At 38.9% G+C, this 16,424-nt stretch overlaps 1 protein-coding gene across 1 annotated transcript in view; it reads left to right on the forward strand.

The window, feature by feature from the left end:
* The first annotated feature begins 998 nt into the window (after nucleotides 1–998).
* Nucleotides 999–16,424, forward strand: part of si:dkey-7k24.5 (somatomedin-B and thrombospondin type-1 domain-containing protein) — a 30,646-nt gene continuing 15,220 nt past the window's right edge. Inside the window, exons 1-3 of the mRNA XM_060836042.1 lie at nucleotides 999–1,615; nucleotides 10,024–10,218; nucleotides 13,037–13,115. Coding sequence (XP_060692025.1) covers nucleotides 1,393–1,615; nucleotides 10,024–10,218; nucleotides 13,037–13,115 — 497 coding nt within the window. The 5' untranslated portion in view covers nucleotides 999–1,392. The remainder of the gene's footprint in view (nucleotides 1,616–10,023; nucleotides 10,219–13,036; nucleotides 13,116–16,424) is intronic.

Consider the following 16,424-nt stretch of genomic DNA (forward strand, 5'->3'; position numbering starts at 1 on the left):
CTCACCCCCACTCATAATCACCGTCTCAGATATCTCTCAGAAGTTTTCAATTCAATTTGCAGTACATTTCTGCCCTTTTTGATTGATAAATTGCCCTGATTGATAAATTCTTGATGTCACAAGGAATTAAGAGCTACGGGGAGAATGCTGGTAAGTGGTGTTGAAATGCCCATCAGCCATGATTGAATGGCGGAGTGGACTCGATGGGCCGAATGGTCTTACTTCCACTCCTATGTCTAATGGTCTTATGGTCTTTTAACTCCATCACTTTGAAGTTTCCTTGACACATGTCGGCTGTCACATCCTTGGATCTCTCCCTCTCTCTCTAGACAGTATTGGATTTATACAGGCTGTCATCTTCTGACCCACGGCTTTAAAACAAAAACATGTAAGTACTTTAGAGTTCCTCCATCGTTATGACATGAACAACAAGTGTGGTCTGTCTCTATATTAGTCGCGTTGCAATCCTTTTAAAAAAATGATAATTCCGCTGACAATTTAGGGTTGAGTTGGTATTGGATTTGAGCTGGACTGAAGGATACAGCTACCTCTACCTGTGAATAAACAGTAATTTCCGCGGGCGGGATCATTTGTTGAATTAAAACCTAATGTGACGTTAAGAAAGGACCTCAACGCACCTTAACTAAATCAAGAAGTCACTGGGGGGATTATGTAGAATGAAGTTTCGGGGTCTCTGATATGCGAATTCAGTATTAATGCCATCAGACAGGTATGACCTTAAATCGCTGGAAATTCCGTCTGGATTGACAGCGGAATCCCAAATGTTTCAGACTCATTAAGAAAGATCTAATTTTCAAAACAAAAACATAAAGTGGCTGGCAAAGTTCCCAAGGACTTAGAGCCAAGGGTCAATGAATAATGTGTTTTTTTAAAAAAATGTTTAACTATTTCTGGTGTACAAAGTAAATCGTCTCCCACGAAACTCGCGGATCGAACTGAATCCCGAACAACCGCGAACCATTTGAGCTTCTTTCAACTTTGTTTTTCATTTCTTTAAAAGATCGACGGCCGCTTGGTCGTTACCTCAGCCTGGTTCGGATTGAGTTGGGAAGGATTTTCTCCCAGTCACAATGAGCTGAATAATACCTCATCAGTGAGCAGCCCATGTTTGTTGAGATTGTGTCGGTTTCACTCTGTAACACGGCAGATTGATGGCTCCAAAGTGGAGGCTAAAGGTCAGGGAGGCTGAAACTGATTGGGAAACGAGAGCGGCCGTGCAGTTGACAATGTCCCCGCCGCCGATTTACTGCTGAGGAGGGAGCCTGACCGCCTGAGACTGGAAAGGGGTGGGGGGCGGGAGCGTGAGGCTGGGAAACCATTTCAAAGCAGACAGCACCAGGAGAGACCCACTGATGGTCTGGATCGGGTGAAATGGAGTTGAGAAGCGTGTTGTGGGTTGTTGCATTGGGGCTGGTTTTGTTGGAAGCGGCTGCTGAAGGTGGTTGTTTGCAGCTGGGCCGGTGTTGTAACGGGAGAGAACCTGCATGTCACAGCACCGGCTGGCGCCCCGATCGCTCCCACGGAACCTGTTACTGTGACCAGGCTTGTACACACACTCTGGATTGCTGCCATGATTACCAACTCGCCTGCCCAGGTAAGCGAGCTCCTCTCTACCTAAACACCTGCTTTCTATTTCAAAAAAACCGGAAATCTGGGATGTTGCTGCGTGTTCTGTTTCGACTGGGTGAGAAATCCATCCTCACACCTTAAACCAAATCATCAGATCGGCGCCAGTCTAAGCAGTAAATAATTAGTCACAAATAGAGACGGTTGCAGTGAGGCTAGACTGTGGGTTAACGATGTTTATCAAAATAGCGGTATTTATAGTGGCAGGTGTTAGGGAATACACTGGACCCAATAGGTCATATGAATTCACTAGAAATGCCAATGAAAAAGATGCCGGCATTAAATGCCAGCGTTAATCAGAGCGGCGCGGTGTTAAAGTTACCCAAAAACATTTTCCCACTCCGAGGAAAGAAGCAGAAAGCGCCTGGCAGATTGATGTGCCTAAAAGGGGAACCTCGGTTCAGAGGAAGGGGGAGGCGGTAAACGAACAGCCAGCAAACTATAAATTGTCAGTCAATCCATAACCTGATGGGATAAAACGTTTATCTTTGTCACAGAACCAGATATTGGCGGAGAAGCGTTGGCAGCGTCTCAAACGTTAACCCTGCTTTCTCTGCACAGATGCTGCCAGACCTGCTGAGCTTCTCCAGCAATTTGTTTTTGTTTCAGATTTTCAGCATCCGCAATTCCTTGTTCCATGTTATGCTTTACGTCAGTCTGGTATTAGTATTTGAGATTTAGTATTTGAGATTAGTCGAGAGTGTGGTGCTGGTAAAGCACAGCAGGTCAGGCAGCATCCCCGACCAGGAGAATCGATGTTTCGTGCATAAGCCCTTCATCAGGAATCTTTGAACATACAGCTGGGACTAATTGTGGAAAGACCACAATTAGTGGCAGTTGCTCGGTTTTGCTGTTGGGTTGGGGTGGAATGTATTAGTTATTTAGCAATTCACATGGGGACAGGAGCCAACATACAAGAAAGAATCGCCCTGTTCATTACTCAGCCAAAGATAAATATGATGAAATCATTTAAACTTATCTGACAAACGGATTCAGGTAACTGAGGTCAGCATGACTGGTAAGTTAATCACAATATTGCTATGAGAAATAATACTAATTAGCAGCCCTGTTGGAAATGCAAGTATAATATCCATTTTGTTCAGTGCAGATCCTCTTTCATTGATGTTAGAAGTAATTAGTTGATACCTTAAAGGTATTTCAGAAGAGGGAAAAATGAAAAGAAGGGATCAGAAACTGTATATAGAAAATATGGAGATCAGTATAAAAACATAAAGAATAAGAGGGTCAACGGTAAAATAACAGATTAGCAGCTGTCAAACTCAGCTTTTAAGAAACTATAGTTAAAGAAAAGATAGGGCAAAAAAATGACTAAAAAGAGATTTCCACCTGAAGGCTGAGGAGTAACTGCACATTTGCATCTCTGTTAATGATGGAAGGGATTGCTGCAAACCTGAGTATGTGAGAGGGCAGTCATTATATTCCTGAAATAATACACACAGAAGGTGAGTATTCAGGACACTATTCCTGTCCTGTCTTATTGAAAAGGTAGTTGTACTTAGACCCACATGCCTGATTATTACATACAGCTCTGCAAGCTCGTTAGCCTGAAATATCAGCCACTTTGATACTTATCTTTACAACCAACTTCCATCCCAACTTCAGGCAGAATATTCTATCTCTGAGTGGAACAATTTTCCTCATTTGCCCTCTGGAGATTTTAACTAATGGTTTGGTACCTATGACCTCTACCAATTGATCACTTGCCAGAGGAAATAATATTTCTCTCTATCAAAATCTCTTATCAACTGTAAACTTTTATTTGGTCACTTGTTAACTTGCTCTGTGTCAAGAAGAACAATTGGAGCTTTTTCAATCCCTCCTCATAACTCAGGCCCTTCATCTCTGTCATCATTGCAAAAATTTCCTCTGCACTTTTCTTAACGTCATGACTACCAATCATAACACTGTATCACCTATGGACATATCAGACTATGAAATTCTAATATGTCTTTTTCACATGAGGACTAATAAAGGACAAAATGACTGCAGATGTAAATTCAGTGGCTAGCTGAACAGAAGTTCTGGAATGTCACACCTTCAGATGTCAAAAAGGCTTCAATGGGAGAAGTACACTACAAGCTGAACTGTAATCCTTGTATATATCTCAGATTATGAACATGCTGATAAAGAACATAGCCATCTGGGCATAGTAATGTTTTCCCCCTTTAAGAATAAACAGGGATAGGGATTAAAAGTGAGCTTCAATCTTGATTTGGGTGTCTTGCTGGTTTGACATCCTTGCATATGAACCAGTGCATTGTGAAAGTCACAGTTATGAGACCAATCATCAAACTGCATGCCTCCTGCTTGCCTCCAGCCAGCTTCCATCAAAAGGAGCCAGAATAAAGGAATTTCAATCAACCTACCAAGCAAAGAATCTCTAAATCAACTGTTCACTATCAATGGCAAATGCTGCCAGTAATATCCACTGTAATGGCCACAACATTTGATTTTCTATTCATCATGAATAAACTGTACAAATTGGTCTCTATCTTTTATCTGTTCCCATTTGACTTAAAGGAAAAAGAACAAGAGGGCATAGATTTAAAATGATCTGCAAATGAAGTAAGACAGTAAAGGGGATGAAAGATTTTCACATAGTGAATAATTAGGGTATGGAAAGCAATGCCTGAAAATGAAGTGGAGGCTGGTTCAATTCAGGCATTCAAGAAGGCAGTGGATGATATTTTGGTTAAAAACAATGCACATGGGTATGGGGAAAAGCAGGAGATTTTGTCACAAAGCTGGTTCCTTTTTATTTAAAGCTGTTCCTTTTTTTTCAAGGATACTGTGTCCTTGGCTTTTTTCGCAGAGGTTGTAAGCCAGCTCCTGGTTCCAATTAGACTGGTTTGGTACAGAGATTAAAGGGTATTGTTTCAACAGATGAGACTTCAGGCCAAAGTAGTCATGTTTTAGAAGTGACCTGTATAATGAAAGGAGAGTGGTCAGCTCTCTAGCTGAAAAGTTCAGTCCAGGACTAGTTGGGAGTTCCACAGTGGACTGTGTGAACAGGCTCTCTATCTTTCTGCCCTTTTAACTTCAACCTGTAAGCATTTGTTCCCTTTGGACTGTGTTTTAAAGGGGGTTTGTTTATTGGGACTGTTGTATATTTTCGGGACAGCATAATTAAGTCTAGTTTGGATCTACTGAATTCTGTAGGGGTTCTTTATTCTGTTCTTTGTGTTTCATTGTGTAATTTTGTTGACAAATTTTTGTCTGTTTTAAAAGCTGGTAGTCAACCTCGCTTACTTACTCTGAGTAATTTTCACTGTACACTTACTGAAACAAATTCCAAAGTTATGGTCTGGGCTACCTGCTTAAGAATGTTTGAGTGGTCTGGCCTAGTCCATAACAATTGGTACTAGATAATGATGGTCTTTTCATGGGCTCGTGTGGGCAGATTGGGCCAAATGGCCTCCTCCTGCATATAACACTTCTGTGATTCTGTGAACTTTTATTTAGAGTCAAAAAATCATAGAGTTGTACAGCAGGGAATCAAATCCTTAATTACAACTCATCCATGCTGAAAGGTATCCTAAATTAATGTAGTCACATTTGATAGTACTTGATCCATATCCCTCTAAACCCTTCTTATTCATATATCCATTCAGATGCCTTTTCTTTTGGAATCAACTCTTATTTTTAATCAATGTGTATGTGTTTATTGCATTCTTACTTCTTCCTGAGTTCAGTAGCTGATGGACTCACTCTTTTGTCAACTCAAAAATAGCTGTTTAAATTGACTCCTTTTAAACCATAAATTAATTTGATCTGGGAGAAAGGTATCCGTGAGAGAAGGTAAAATCCTTTGTAACTTAATCTTGTTGCCAATGACCAATAATGAATAAAAAAGAAGAGACTCTTCAACACTTTTCACCTGGGCACTTGACAACTTCTAGTATCCCGTCTGGAATTATAATAACTTGTAGAACCTTATCCGTGATCTGGTCATAACGCGAGAAACGTCAAAATTTTCAGAAGTGTGATGGTGAGAATTGCCCTTAGTAGTTAAGCTGAGGCTCAGCCAATGATTGTTGAACATGATCTCTGCTGTTATTTTCTGTTCCCCAATATAAAAACCCAATTCACTCATATGCTTTTCCACTGACTTAGGTTGGCAGAACTAAAGATACTACATTTGAGTATTAGTGTTTTGGATTTATGTCCTGAAATGTTACAACATTTTGACTGAGTGGGGAGATTAGTAATAACTGAGTAGAAGATTAAAGAATTATACAAAATAGGAGCATGAGTACATTATTCTGTCCTAAGTGCCTGTTCTGCCATTCTGTATTGATGTGGCTGATCTGATGGCAGTCTTAACTCCACATTCATACCTGTTGCCAGCACCCTCAACTTGTTTGTCAATCAATAATCTGTTTAACTCAGTCTTGAATATATTCCATGACCCATTCTCTATGCTGTCTGTGAAATAGAATGTCAAAAAATAATAACCTATGAGTGATGGAAATAATTCTTTATATCTTCATCCTAATTATAAGACTCCTTATATTAAACTGGTTTGTAATTGGTTTATGAGATGTGGGCTGAAAATGTGTTGCTGGAAAAGTGCAGCAGGTCAGGCAGCATCCAAGGAACAGGAGATTTAATGTTTTGGGCATAAGCCCTTCTTCAGGAATGTGGCCAGGCCAGCATTTAGATTAGACTTACAGTGTGGAAACAGGCCCCTCGGCCCAACAAGTCCACACCGACCCGCCGAAGCGCAACCCACCCACACCCCTACATTACCCCTTACCTAACACTACGGGCAATTTTTTTTTTTAGCTTGGCCAATTCACCTGACCCGCACATCTTTGTGACTGTGGGAGGAAACCGGAGCACCCGGAGGAAACCCACGCAGACACGGGGAGAACGTGCAAACTCCACACAGTCAGTCGCCTGAGTCGGGAATTGAACCCGGGTCTACAGGCGCTGTGAGGCAGCAGTGCTAACCACTGTGCCACCGTGATGTGGCCAGGCCAGCATTTATGAGATGTGGCCAGGCCAGCATTTATTGTCCATCTTTAATTGCCCTGGAGAAATTGGCTGTCCTCTTGAATCACTGAGTCCTTGGAGTATAAGGACACCCATAATGCTTTTAGGAAGGGAGTTCAAGGACTTTGACACAATGACAGTGAAGAAACAGTGAAATAATTCCAAGTCAGGATAGTGCATGACCTGAATAAAGATGGTGTTCCCATGCAGTTGTGTCCTTGTTCTCCTAGATGGTGAAAGTTTTGGGTTTGGGAAGTTCCGTCAGAGGAGCTGTGATATGTTACTGCAGCACATCTTGTGGATGGGATGTGTTACTACCAACATGTGAGTGGTGAAAGGAATGAATGCTGAAGGTGGTGAGTGGGGTGCCAGTCAAATAAATCCCTTCATTCTAAATGGTGTCAAGGCTTTTGAATGTCGTTTGAAGTGCATCCATCCAGCCAAATGGAGGATATTCTTTCACACTCCCGACTTGTATCTTGTATATGGTGACAGGCATTGGGGAGACAAAGAATGAGTTACCATTCTGAGCCTGTGATCTGCTCTTGTAGTCTCTATATTTACGTGATTGATCCAGTCAGTTTCTGGTCAATGGTAACCCACAGGTTATTGATAGTGGGAATTCAGATATGGTAAAGATATTGGCATTATATCAACGGCAATGATGAGATTTTGTCTTGTTGAAGAAAGTCATTACTTGATACCTGTGTGGCACAAATGTTACTTGCCACTTATCATCAAAAGCCTAAATTTTGTCAAGGTCTTGCTGCATAGTAACATAAACTTTAGTATCTGAGAAGTCACAAATAGTGCTGAACATTGATCCCCCGATTTCTGGATGATCCCTTGAAAGGAAGCATCCTCACTGCATCTATCTGTCAATTGCCCTTCGAAATTAAGTTTCAAATAGATCAGGGAAAACTTTAAAAGGCACCTAAGGGGCAACCTTTTCGTGCAAAGGGTGGTGTTTATATGGAATGAGCTGCCAGAAGACGTGGTGGAGGCTAGTACAATTACAACATTTAAAAGGCAATTGGATGGGTATATGAGTAGGAAGGGTTTAGAGGGATATGAACTAAGTGCTGGCAAATGGGATTAGATTTATTTAGGATATCTGGTTGGCATGGACGAGTTGGACCGAAGGGTCTGTTTCCGTGCTGTATATCTCTATGATTCTATGACTCTATTTCTCTTTCTTCTACGGTCTAACAAATATAAGCACAACCTACTCAACCTTTCTTCATAAAACCATGTCCTCATTTGGAACCATGTCTTTTTTCTGGAATTTGCCCCTTGAATCTTCGCTAAATTACATCCAGTGCAAGAATATCGCTCCTTAAGTACTGTGACCAAAACTAGATCTCACCAGTGCCCTGTAAAGATGTGGCAAGATTATCTAATCTTATACTTCATCTGCCTTGCAATAAATTCCAACATTCCATTTGCCTTCCTAATTGCTTGTTGCACCTGCATTTTTGTTTTTAATTCATGGATCAGGATGCCCAGTTCAATCTGTACTGCAGCACTTTGCAGTGTCTCTCCGTTTCAATAATACTTTCCTATTCTTCTTGCCAATATAGATAAGCTCACATTTTCCCATGTTATACTCCTAACTCCCAAATCTTTGCCCACTTTCTTAATCTATCTGTATCTATTTATAGATTCTGTAACCTCCTGATGAATTGCTTCCCCATTTTTGTATCAGCCACAGTTTACAGTTGCATTGAGGTAAAACCCATAGTTTCACTTTTGCTAATGCAGAAATCTAAGCATTTCCACATTTGTTATTTTTCTAATGTGAATATTGGACAAAGAGTTGCTCTCAACCAATGGAATTTGAAATGTTCATATTTTGATACGTTCAGAATGATTTTGCAAGTTTTCATAGAAGCATAAAAAAGAGGAGCCTGCTCCACCAATTTATTAGGAATGGCTGATCATCCAACTTCTCCCATCTCCTTTGATCCTTTTAACCCAAGTGCTATATCCAACTCTTTTCTTGCAATTACACAATGTTTTCGCCTTTACTGCTTTCTGTGCTAACGAATTCCAAAAGCTCACCACTGTCTGGGTATAGTAATTTTTCCTCAGCTCAGTACTAAATGGTTTAACCCATATATCCTTAGACTGTGACACCTGATTCTGGACTCTCCCATCATTGGGAACATTCTTCCTGCATCCATCCTGTGTAGACCTATTAGAATTTTATAGTTTTCTATGAGATCCTTCCTCATTCTTCAGGACTCTAGCGAATATAATTCTAACCAATTTAGCCTCTCCTCATATGTCAGCTCTGCCATCCCAGGAATCAGTCTGATTCATCTTCACTGTACTTTTTCTACAGCCAGAATATTCTTCCTCAATATAAGAATACTAAACTGCACACAATATTCTTGGTGTGGTCTCAGCAAAGCCTTGTATAATTCAGCAAGACATGCCTGCTCCTGTGCTCCAATCCTTTCACTACAAAGGCTAACAAACTACATTGCTTCCTTGACTGCCTCCTGCACCTGCATGCATATCTTCAGTGACAATATAAAGCCATTCAGATCTTACTGCACATTTCTCCTCTCAATTTATAGCCATTCAGATAACAATCCACCTTCCTGTTTTGCTCCCAAAGTTGATAACCTCACATTTATCAACATTATATTGCATCTACCATGCATTTGACCTCGTGTTCAACTTGTCCAAATCATACTGAAGCATCTTTGCTTCCTTCTCACAATTCACTCACCCACCCAACTTTGTGTCATGTGTAAATTTGGAGATATCACATTAGTTTTCTTATCTAATTCATTATTATATATTGTGAATAGCTGGGGTTCTAGCACTGATCCCTGTGGTATCCCACTAGCCTGACATTGGGAAAAAAGACCTGTTTATTTCTGCTCTTCTTTTCTTGTCTGCTAACAAGTTTTCTGTCAATTTTAATACACCACCCCAATCTCACGTGCTTTAATTTTACACACTAATCCTCTATGTGGAAAGCCTTTTGAAAGACAAAATAAACCACATTTACTGCTCCCCCTTATCAATTCTACGAGTTACATCATCAAAGAATTCCAGTAGATTCACTAAGAATGATTTCCCTTTTGTACATTCATGCTGACTGTAGCTAATAATTGTTAGTATCCATTGCCCAGTTTCAAGGAGGTGGCGTAATCTCCAAAAGTGATGTACTCGAATATTCTCAATGGCTTTGAGTGCATGCCCTAATATGAATGCAAAACACCAAAACAAATTAACTTTCAAGATGAAAATGATTGGAATGCTATGCTTTGGGTTATTTTAAAAGAAGTGCTTGAATCTTTCCCACATCTGTAGTATGTGCTATTAATCTTTCTCTTGATTTATTAGCTGTTTCTTGCAAAGTGACTGAGTGGAGTTTCTGGAGTGGCTGTGCTGAACAATGCAAACATACTTATCGTGTTCGTCAACGATACATCACACAAGAGCCACGAAATGGTGGAAAGCCGTGCCCTCCCTTGGAAGAAAGGGCAGGCTGTGTGGAATATCATAGTGATGAGGATACAATGTGCAGGCAATCCTTGGGTAAGTAAATTAAATTTATTGGTGGGATCTGTTTACACTACTGTTCATAAGTGAAGAATATTGACACTGTAAACACTTAACTTTCAGCGATAGCTGAATGCTTATTTAACTAAAGGGACTTAGCCCTTTGGACTGAGGATAATTAACCTTGACTGAGTGAACCTTTTATGATTTTGTGATGTGATGTTTAATGTATCCAAATACATTTACACTATGTGAGTAAGGTAGGAGTTTCTATTTGTTTCGAAAGATATTTTTATTGAAAAGTTCACTTAAGACACAATTTGTGTATCAGAATTTAATCAAACAAGTTCACAGACAATTATTATGTCAATTTTAGGATTCATTTTTGAAGAAAATTAGCAAGGTTATAAACATGAGTAAGTTTCAACCCAGAGCAGGAGGCAAAATTCATTGTAGGAGGCTTAATTTCAAGATAGTGGTTACTCACCATTGGTCTAAGATTCGAGGTAAATTTAATTTGTAAGTTTACCCTGTTCACATCTATTGTGCACGACATACATGCTCAGAACCTTCTGATTTTTAGACTGTACAGTGTCTACAGTAAATATGTTGAGAACAAGCAAGTCCCTACAGAGCCAACCAAATCGTAGCAGAAAATATAATGTTTAAGCTTTGTTTGTGTGTGTGTATATAGCATACAAAAGTTAAATTTTTGAGATAATCTTTCATGCAAACATTTAAGAGTTGACTTGTACATACACAATACGTTCAAGGGATTTCCAGTGTGCTTGATTTGGGTCCACATAGCATCCTGTACATAGATTGGGAATCACAATGAGTCCACTGATTGGTCAGTGTCAGAGGTTCTGTAGGCTCTGAGAGCTGCCTCTGAGGGAGCTGGATCAGTGTCAAGGACACTCCATGTGTAAATAACATGTGACTTTGTGATGGGATACCAGTCTCTGTGGAATTACTTCACTCTGGGTTACTATTTTATGGTGAGCATGTGGAAGGGAGGGGAATGGGTCTGCAGATAATTCTTTCATCTTTGAAAAACAAAAATTAACTTTCACATGAAAAGCATGAAAGATAACAATCTTTGAACCTAGTGAACAAAAAACCTGACCAATACAGCCGTGAATGTATTCAATGACACAATCTCCACTGCTCTCCATAGAAGAGAAGCCCAAAGATTGACACCGTTCTGAGAGAAGAAACTCCTCCTGATCTCTGTCTTAAATTTGAGACTCCTTATTTTGAAACTATGCTCCCAGTTCTAAACTCCCCCATGAGGGGGAGAAAAAATATCTGTATCAGCATTTACCCTGTCAGGCAGCTTCAGAATCTTAATGTGTTTCAATAATATCAGCTATCATTCTTCTGAAGTCCAAAGACCTGCTTAACCTTTTCTCATAAGACAATCCCCCTTCATCCCAGAATTCAGCTTAGTGAACCTCATGGATGTGTTTATAATATAAGTATGTCTCTCCCTAAGTCAATGGATGAAAATAGTACATAGTACCTGAGTTATTGTCTCCCCATGCCCTGTATAGTGATGAGAATCTGCATGCTAAATGTTCATGAATCATTTGCAAGGACATCCAGATACATTTGTCTCACAGATTGTACTTTTTCATCTTTTAAAGAACATTTTGTTTTTCTATTCTTCCTGCCAAAGTGGCTAACCTCACATTTTATCACATAATACAACTTCTATGATACAAAATCCAGCCCACTATGTATCAAACATTTCTACATGCTTAGATGAAAAATTCTTGGGGATCCATTGCTTTTCAGGCATCACATTTTAACCTGCACAACAATTTCTATAAACAAAAACACCAAAGAACTGTGGATGCTGGAAATCAAAAACAAAATCAGAAGTTGCTGGAAAAAAAACACGGTAGGTCTGGCAGCATCTGTGAAGAGTTAATGTTTTGGGTCCAGTGACCCATTTTCCATTCTAAAAGCCAGCACAGAAGCCCACGGGAAGTCTGTGGGAAAGTGCGAGTATAATGAACAACTAATGCTGGTGATCCAGCACTCAGTGTAAAAACTGGGCCATGAACATCCTGATACAATTCAGACCTTTGTCTCATATCCTTACAGCAAAAGTGCACTTAACCATAAATCTCTGATAAACCTAAATCCATGCTCTTGTATGGTTTGTGAATTAGATCCATGTATAGATCTGACACATCTGATTTGCCTTGTCTGATTGTGAAGCCAGCTATGTGTACTTTTCAGTGATGTGTGCCCAGAGGCACAACTGACCTTTGCTGATTTATACATCATGTTTACTCTGTCTGGCATTTATCTTATAAAGCTTTTTATATATATATATATATATATATATATCCCTATTCTTTTGGATTACTATCCTTATGAAACAGTGTGTCTTTCAAGTTGCAATGAGCAGTGGCATGAGATTTTCTACATGAAAAATAAGACAAAATATAACAACTTACGTATTGAATCCATTATAGTATTTACCAAGGAGCATTTTCATTGACACTTTCCTCTCACTGTAGGATTTTTATTTATATGAATATTGAATCACAAGTAAAGAATTTTAGTTAAATCATGATTTACTTTGCCACCTAATCGTAAGAAAAATCGCATGGGAAGTTTGCATCCTTTACAATGCTAAGTGCATTCATACTTGACCATATAAATAAATAGAAAGTTGATGAATAGTACACTTCTAATATCATTCATGATATACATTTAATTTTTCATCACTGGTAATCTTTGTGTGTGTTGCTAGGTTGTACAAACCTTTATTTGTAGTCTTGCTAGCATCTGCCTAGCGTTGTCACTCATGATTTACATCTTTGTATTTTAATTTGCACAGTCCCTGCCTTGATTACCACAGGGGGATATGGAAAAGCCAGGAGAAAACGAAATGTATTCATTGAATCTGAGGCACCAACGTAAGTAAAAAGTCACATAATGTCTGCCACAGTATGTTGAAATGGATTTAGTTATGCGTAATTACAGTTTAGATCTAAAACAATAAAAAGAGACATATTAATAAACGTGTTTTCTCAAACATATCTAGTTGGATCATCATTATATAACTTGACCATTCATATTCTGGTTGTCAAAGGAGTTCAAAATGAAATGTGTTTGCAACTGTTAGTTCAAAGCAGGAAGGAAGGAAGGAAGGATGTCTGCCCAGTGGCTAATCCTTGTTGTATTCGGCCGGCTAGGAGTGCTTGGTGTAGATTGGAGAATTGGAAAAATGTTTTATTACCAACTTCAGCTGCTCACTACCTCAAACAACATTCTCAAAAGTAAAACATGTCCTGTATGAAGCAATATGATGTATGAATTCTCTATTGTATAATCTTTACAGTAAGTGCACTTATTTTGAATGAAGTATATGTAAACTGCAATTATCGAGTTATCTTCAATTAATTCCACACTAAATGCAAATGTAATGCGATAAATTCAGTAACCCTGTTCTCCCAGTGAGACCTGCATTCAAAAGGGAATAGAGGTTAGACAATCATTGTACTCTTTTAGCTCTATCCTTTGACCAAAACTTCCTATATGTCCGAAATCATACTATGAACATGGTGACATTGGAATTGCCCCAATATTTTCTAAAGGAGAATTAAGAATAATAGAAATTAATGACATAATAGCAATGTGTGCTACAAATTCGAACAAAAGTAACAATGTACAAGTTAGACCTTGCATTGCCATAGAACCAGTATTTGTTAAAAGGCAAATGTTCCTTTGTGGAGAAGCAGTACTGCTTCATTGTAGCTTTCTCAGCACTTGTTCCTGACTAACCTAAAAGGCACAAATGAAATTGCTATATAGACTTAAATGACAATTCGTTGATCCTGATTTAGTGATATTCTGTTGGATTTATGTGATATACGTTGGTCAAGTCATTTGCCAAACTCTCCTAAATATAATTCTTTTTATGTTCCAAAGTTTTATAATTTATGTCTGAGCAGGATAAGGCCATTGTTAAAGAAACAGTTCTACTTAGACAGCCATAGTTATGTAAGACAAATGATTAAATATTGAAACTAATTTCATGATGGAAAACTATTGTTGAAGTGAACAGAATGTGAAAGCATGTTATTAGATCGACAGAGCGCATGCAGATTTATAATATTCCAAATATTAGAATTTGAAGTATAAGAGTAAATTGATATATTCTTCTAATCAAGTAGGAAGTTGTGCTTAAAGGCCTTAATGTTGTGTGTGAAGCTCTAACATTGTAGCCTAATTCTTTAACCTGTAACCTCTTTGACTAAAACTGACAACTGAATTTATTTTTGCCCAACGTGATCAGCTTTCTATGTTTGTTAAAGATACTGGACTCTATCTTTCAACCACATAAATGATTTTCCTACCCAATCTGTGTCTTGTCTATCATGAAGTTTTGGATGAACATAACTTCCTTTGGCCATCTTTCATGGAAATCACCACAAACTCCACTCCCACACTCTTAAATCTAGCTCCATACTTTGAAACTACCAAGGCTGAAAGACCATCCAGAATCTTGAGTTATTTGATCCTAAGGTGAGCTTCACCCTAATTTCTAACACATTTCAACCGCTATATTCTCTCCACCAAGTCAACATATCTCAAATTCACTGCCCACCTTAGTTCCTCCAAACTGAAAATCTTAACAATTTATTTATCACCTTCAGATCTGATCACTCTAATTCTGTACTCACAGGCCATCCTTTGACCACCATCTATAAATTCCAACTTCTCAAAAATGGCTGCTTATTCCTGTCCCACAACGTGCCCTTCTTTTTCATCCGCTTTTTTCTTGCAGACATACAGTGTCTTCCCATTGCTAATATATTAAAATTAATACCTTATTCACATCTCTCCAAAGACTTTGCACCATCTCTGCAACCTCTTCAGATTTTTTCCTCTCTGCTGTTTTTAGTTTGTAATTGCTCACTCTTGGGCATCCTGTCGTCCTCTGTTTCACTATATTTCTTTGGCCCTTTGAAATTCTTCTTAAACACTTCTTTTCATTTAAATGTTCATCCTAAATGCTCCCCATTAATTCAGTGTCCCATATTACCTACTATATTCCTTACAGTAGTAAATTGGCCATATTGTAAATGCATGGTACCACTATTCTTTAAACTCTGTCACAAATTTTGAACAATACAACTATGATGACAGGAAACCTTCTAGCACTGCTTCCCAAGCTTTGGTTCACAACCCTCATTGGGGGTCACAAAAACAATAGATGTATTGTGAACCCTTCCTTCTCTGAGAATTCGCTCTGCATCAGCCCTTAGGCCCAGGCAGTGTCCTGTTCTGTTTTGCCCTGCTCCTTTCTCAATCTTTATCCAAGGGATGTCAGAGGAGTTTAATGAGCCTTGTGGGTGGGTGCATGTGTATGTGACTTCATAAACGTCTTGTGTAGGTTGCAGACATTAAATAAGAAGGTACAGGTCCTGCAGTTGCGTCTAGTGGGGTTTTCCTACTGACAATCACAGGTTGCACCTTTACAGTGCTGCAACCTGTAGGACACATATGCAGCAAGGAAATACAATTGGACCTTCATTCTGTTTTCCATTACTGGGGAATATGGACAGCATGACTGAAACCTCCGAAGACATGGAATCATATTTTTAAGAAGTAGATTAGAAAACAGATTTTCATGTTACCATGATGCATGATATATTGATCCATTATATACAATTTTAATTATTGAAATTTGACTGTTACCACAATGTTTTGTTTTTATTTTGTTGGCATTTGGAGTCATGTTAATTTTGAACAGTAAAGATGGGATCATCTTGGGGATAAATAGTTTAGGTATCACTGCTGTATCGGGTACTGTTTTATTTTGAAAACAGGAATCCTTTTGGGCATTCAACCTTTGCTGGAGAAAGAGTAATAACTGATGGAAAAGCTCCATGGAGCTACAGTAACCCCATAGAGTTATAACTGCTGAGAAATCACAAAGGAAGAAGCATAAAGCTTGCAGACATCCTACCTCACTTAATATAGGAGAAGTGCATAATGAAGTTTTACTTCTCTAAGGAGCCTGTTGGTCTTGGTGGTGGTAGAAGAGGTTGTAATAAATATTTTCAAAAAGACATTACATGGATGCATATAAATGAGGAACCTGCAGCGGAAATCGAAACACAGCTGTTCTTTCAGAGTCAGTATTGGAACAGCTGGCTGAATGGTCTCCTGTGTTATAAGTTTCTACAGTTAAAGCTCCATGTTATCTTCTGCAGTTC

Source organism: Hemiscyllium ocellatum, chromosome 15, assembly GCF_020745735.1.
Source record: "Hemiscyllium ocellatum isolate sHemOce1 chromosome 15, sHemOce1.pat.X.cur, whole genome shotgun sequence".
NCBI lineage: Eukaryota > Metazoa > Chordata > Chondrichthyes > Orectolobiformes > Hemiscylliidae > Hemiscyllium > Hemiscyllium ocellatum.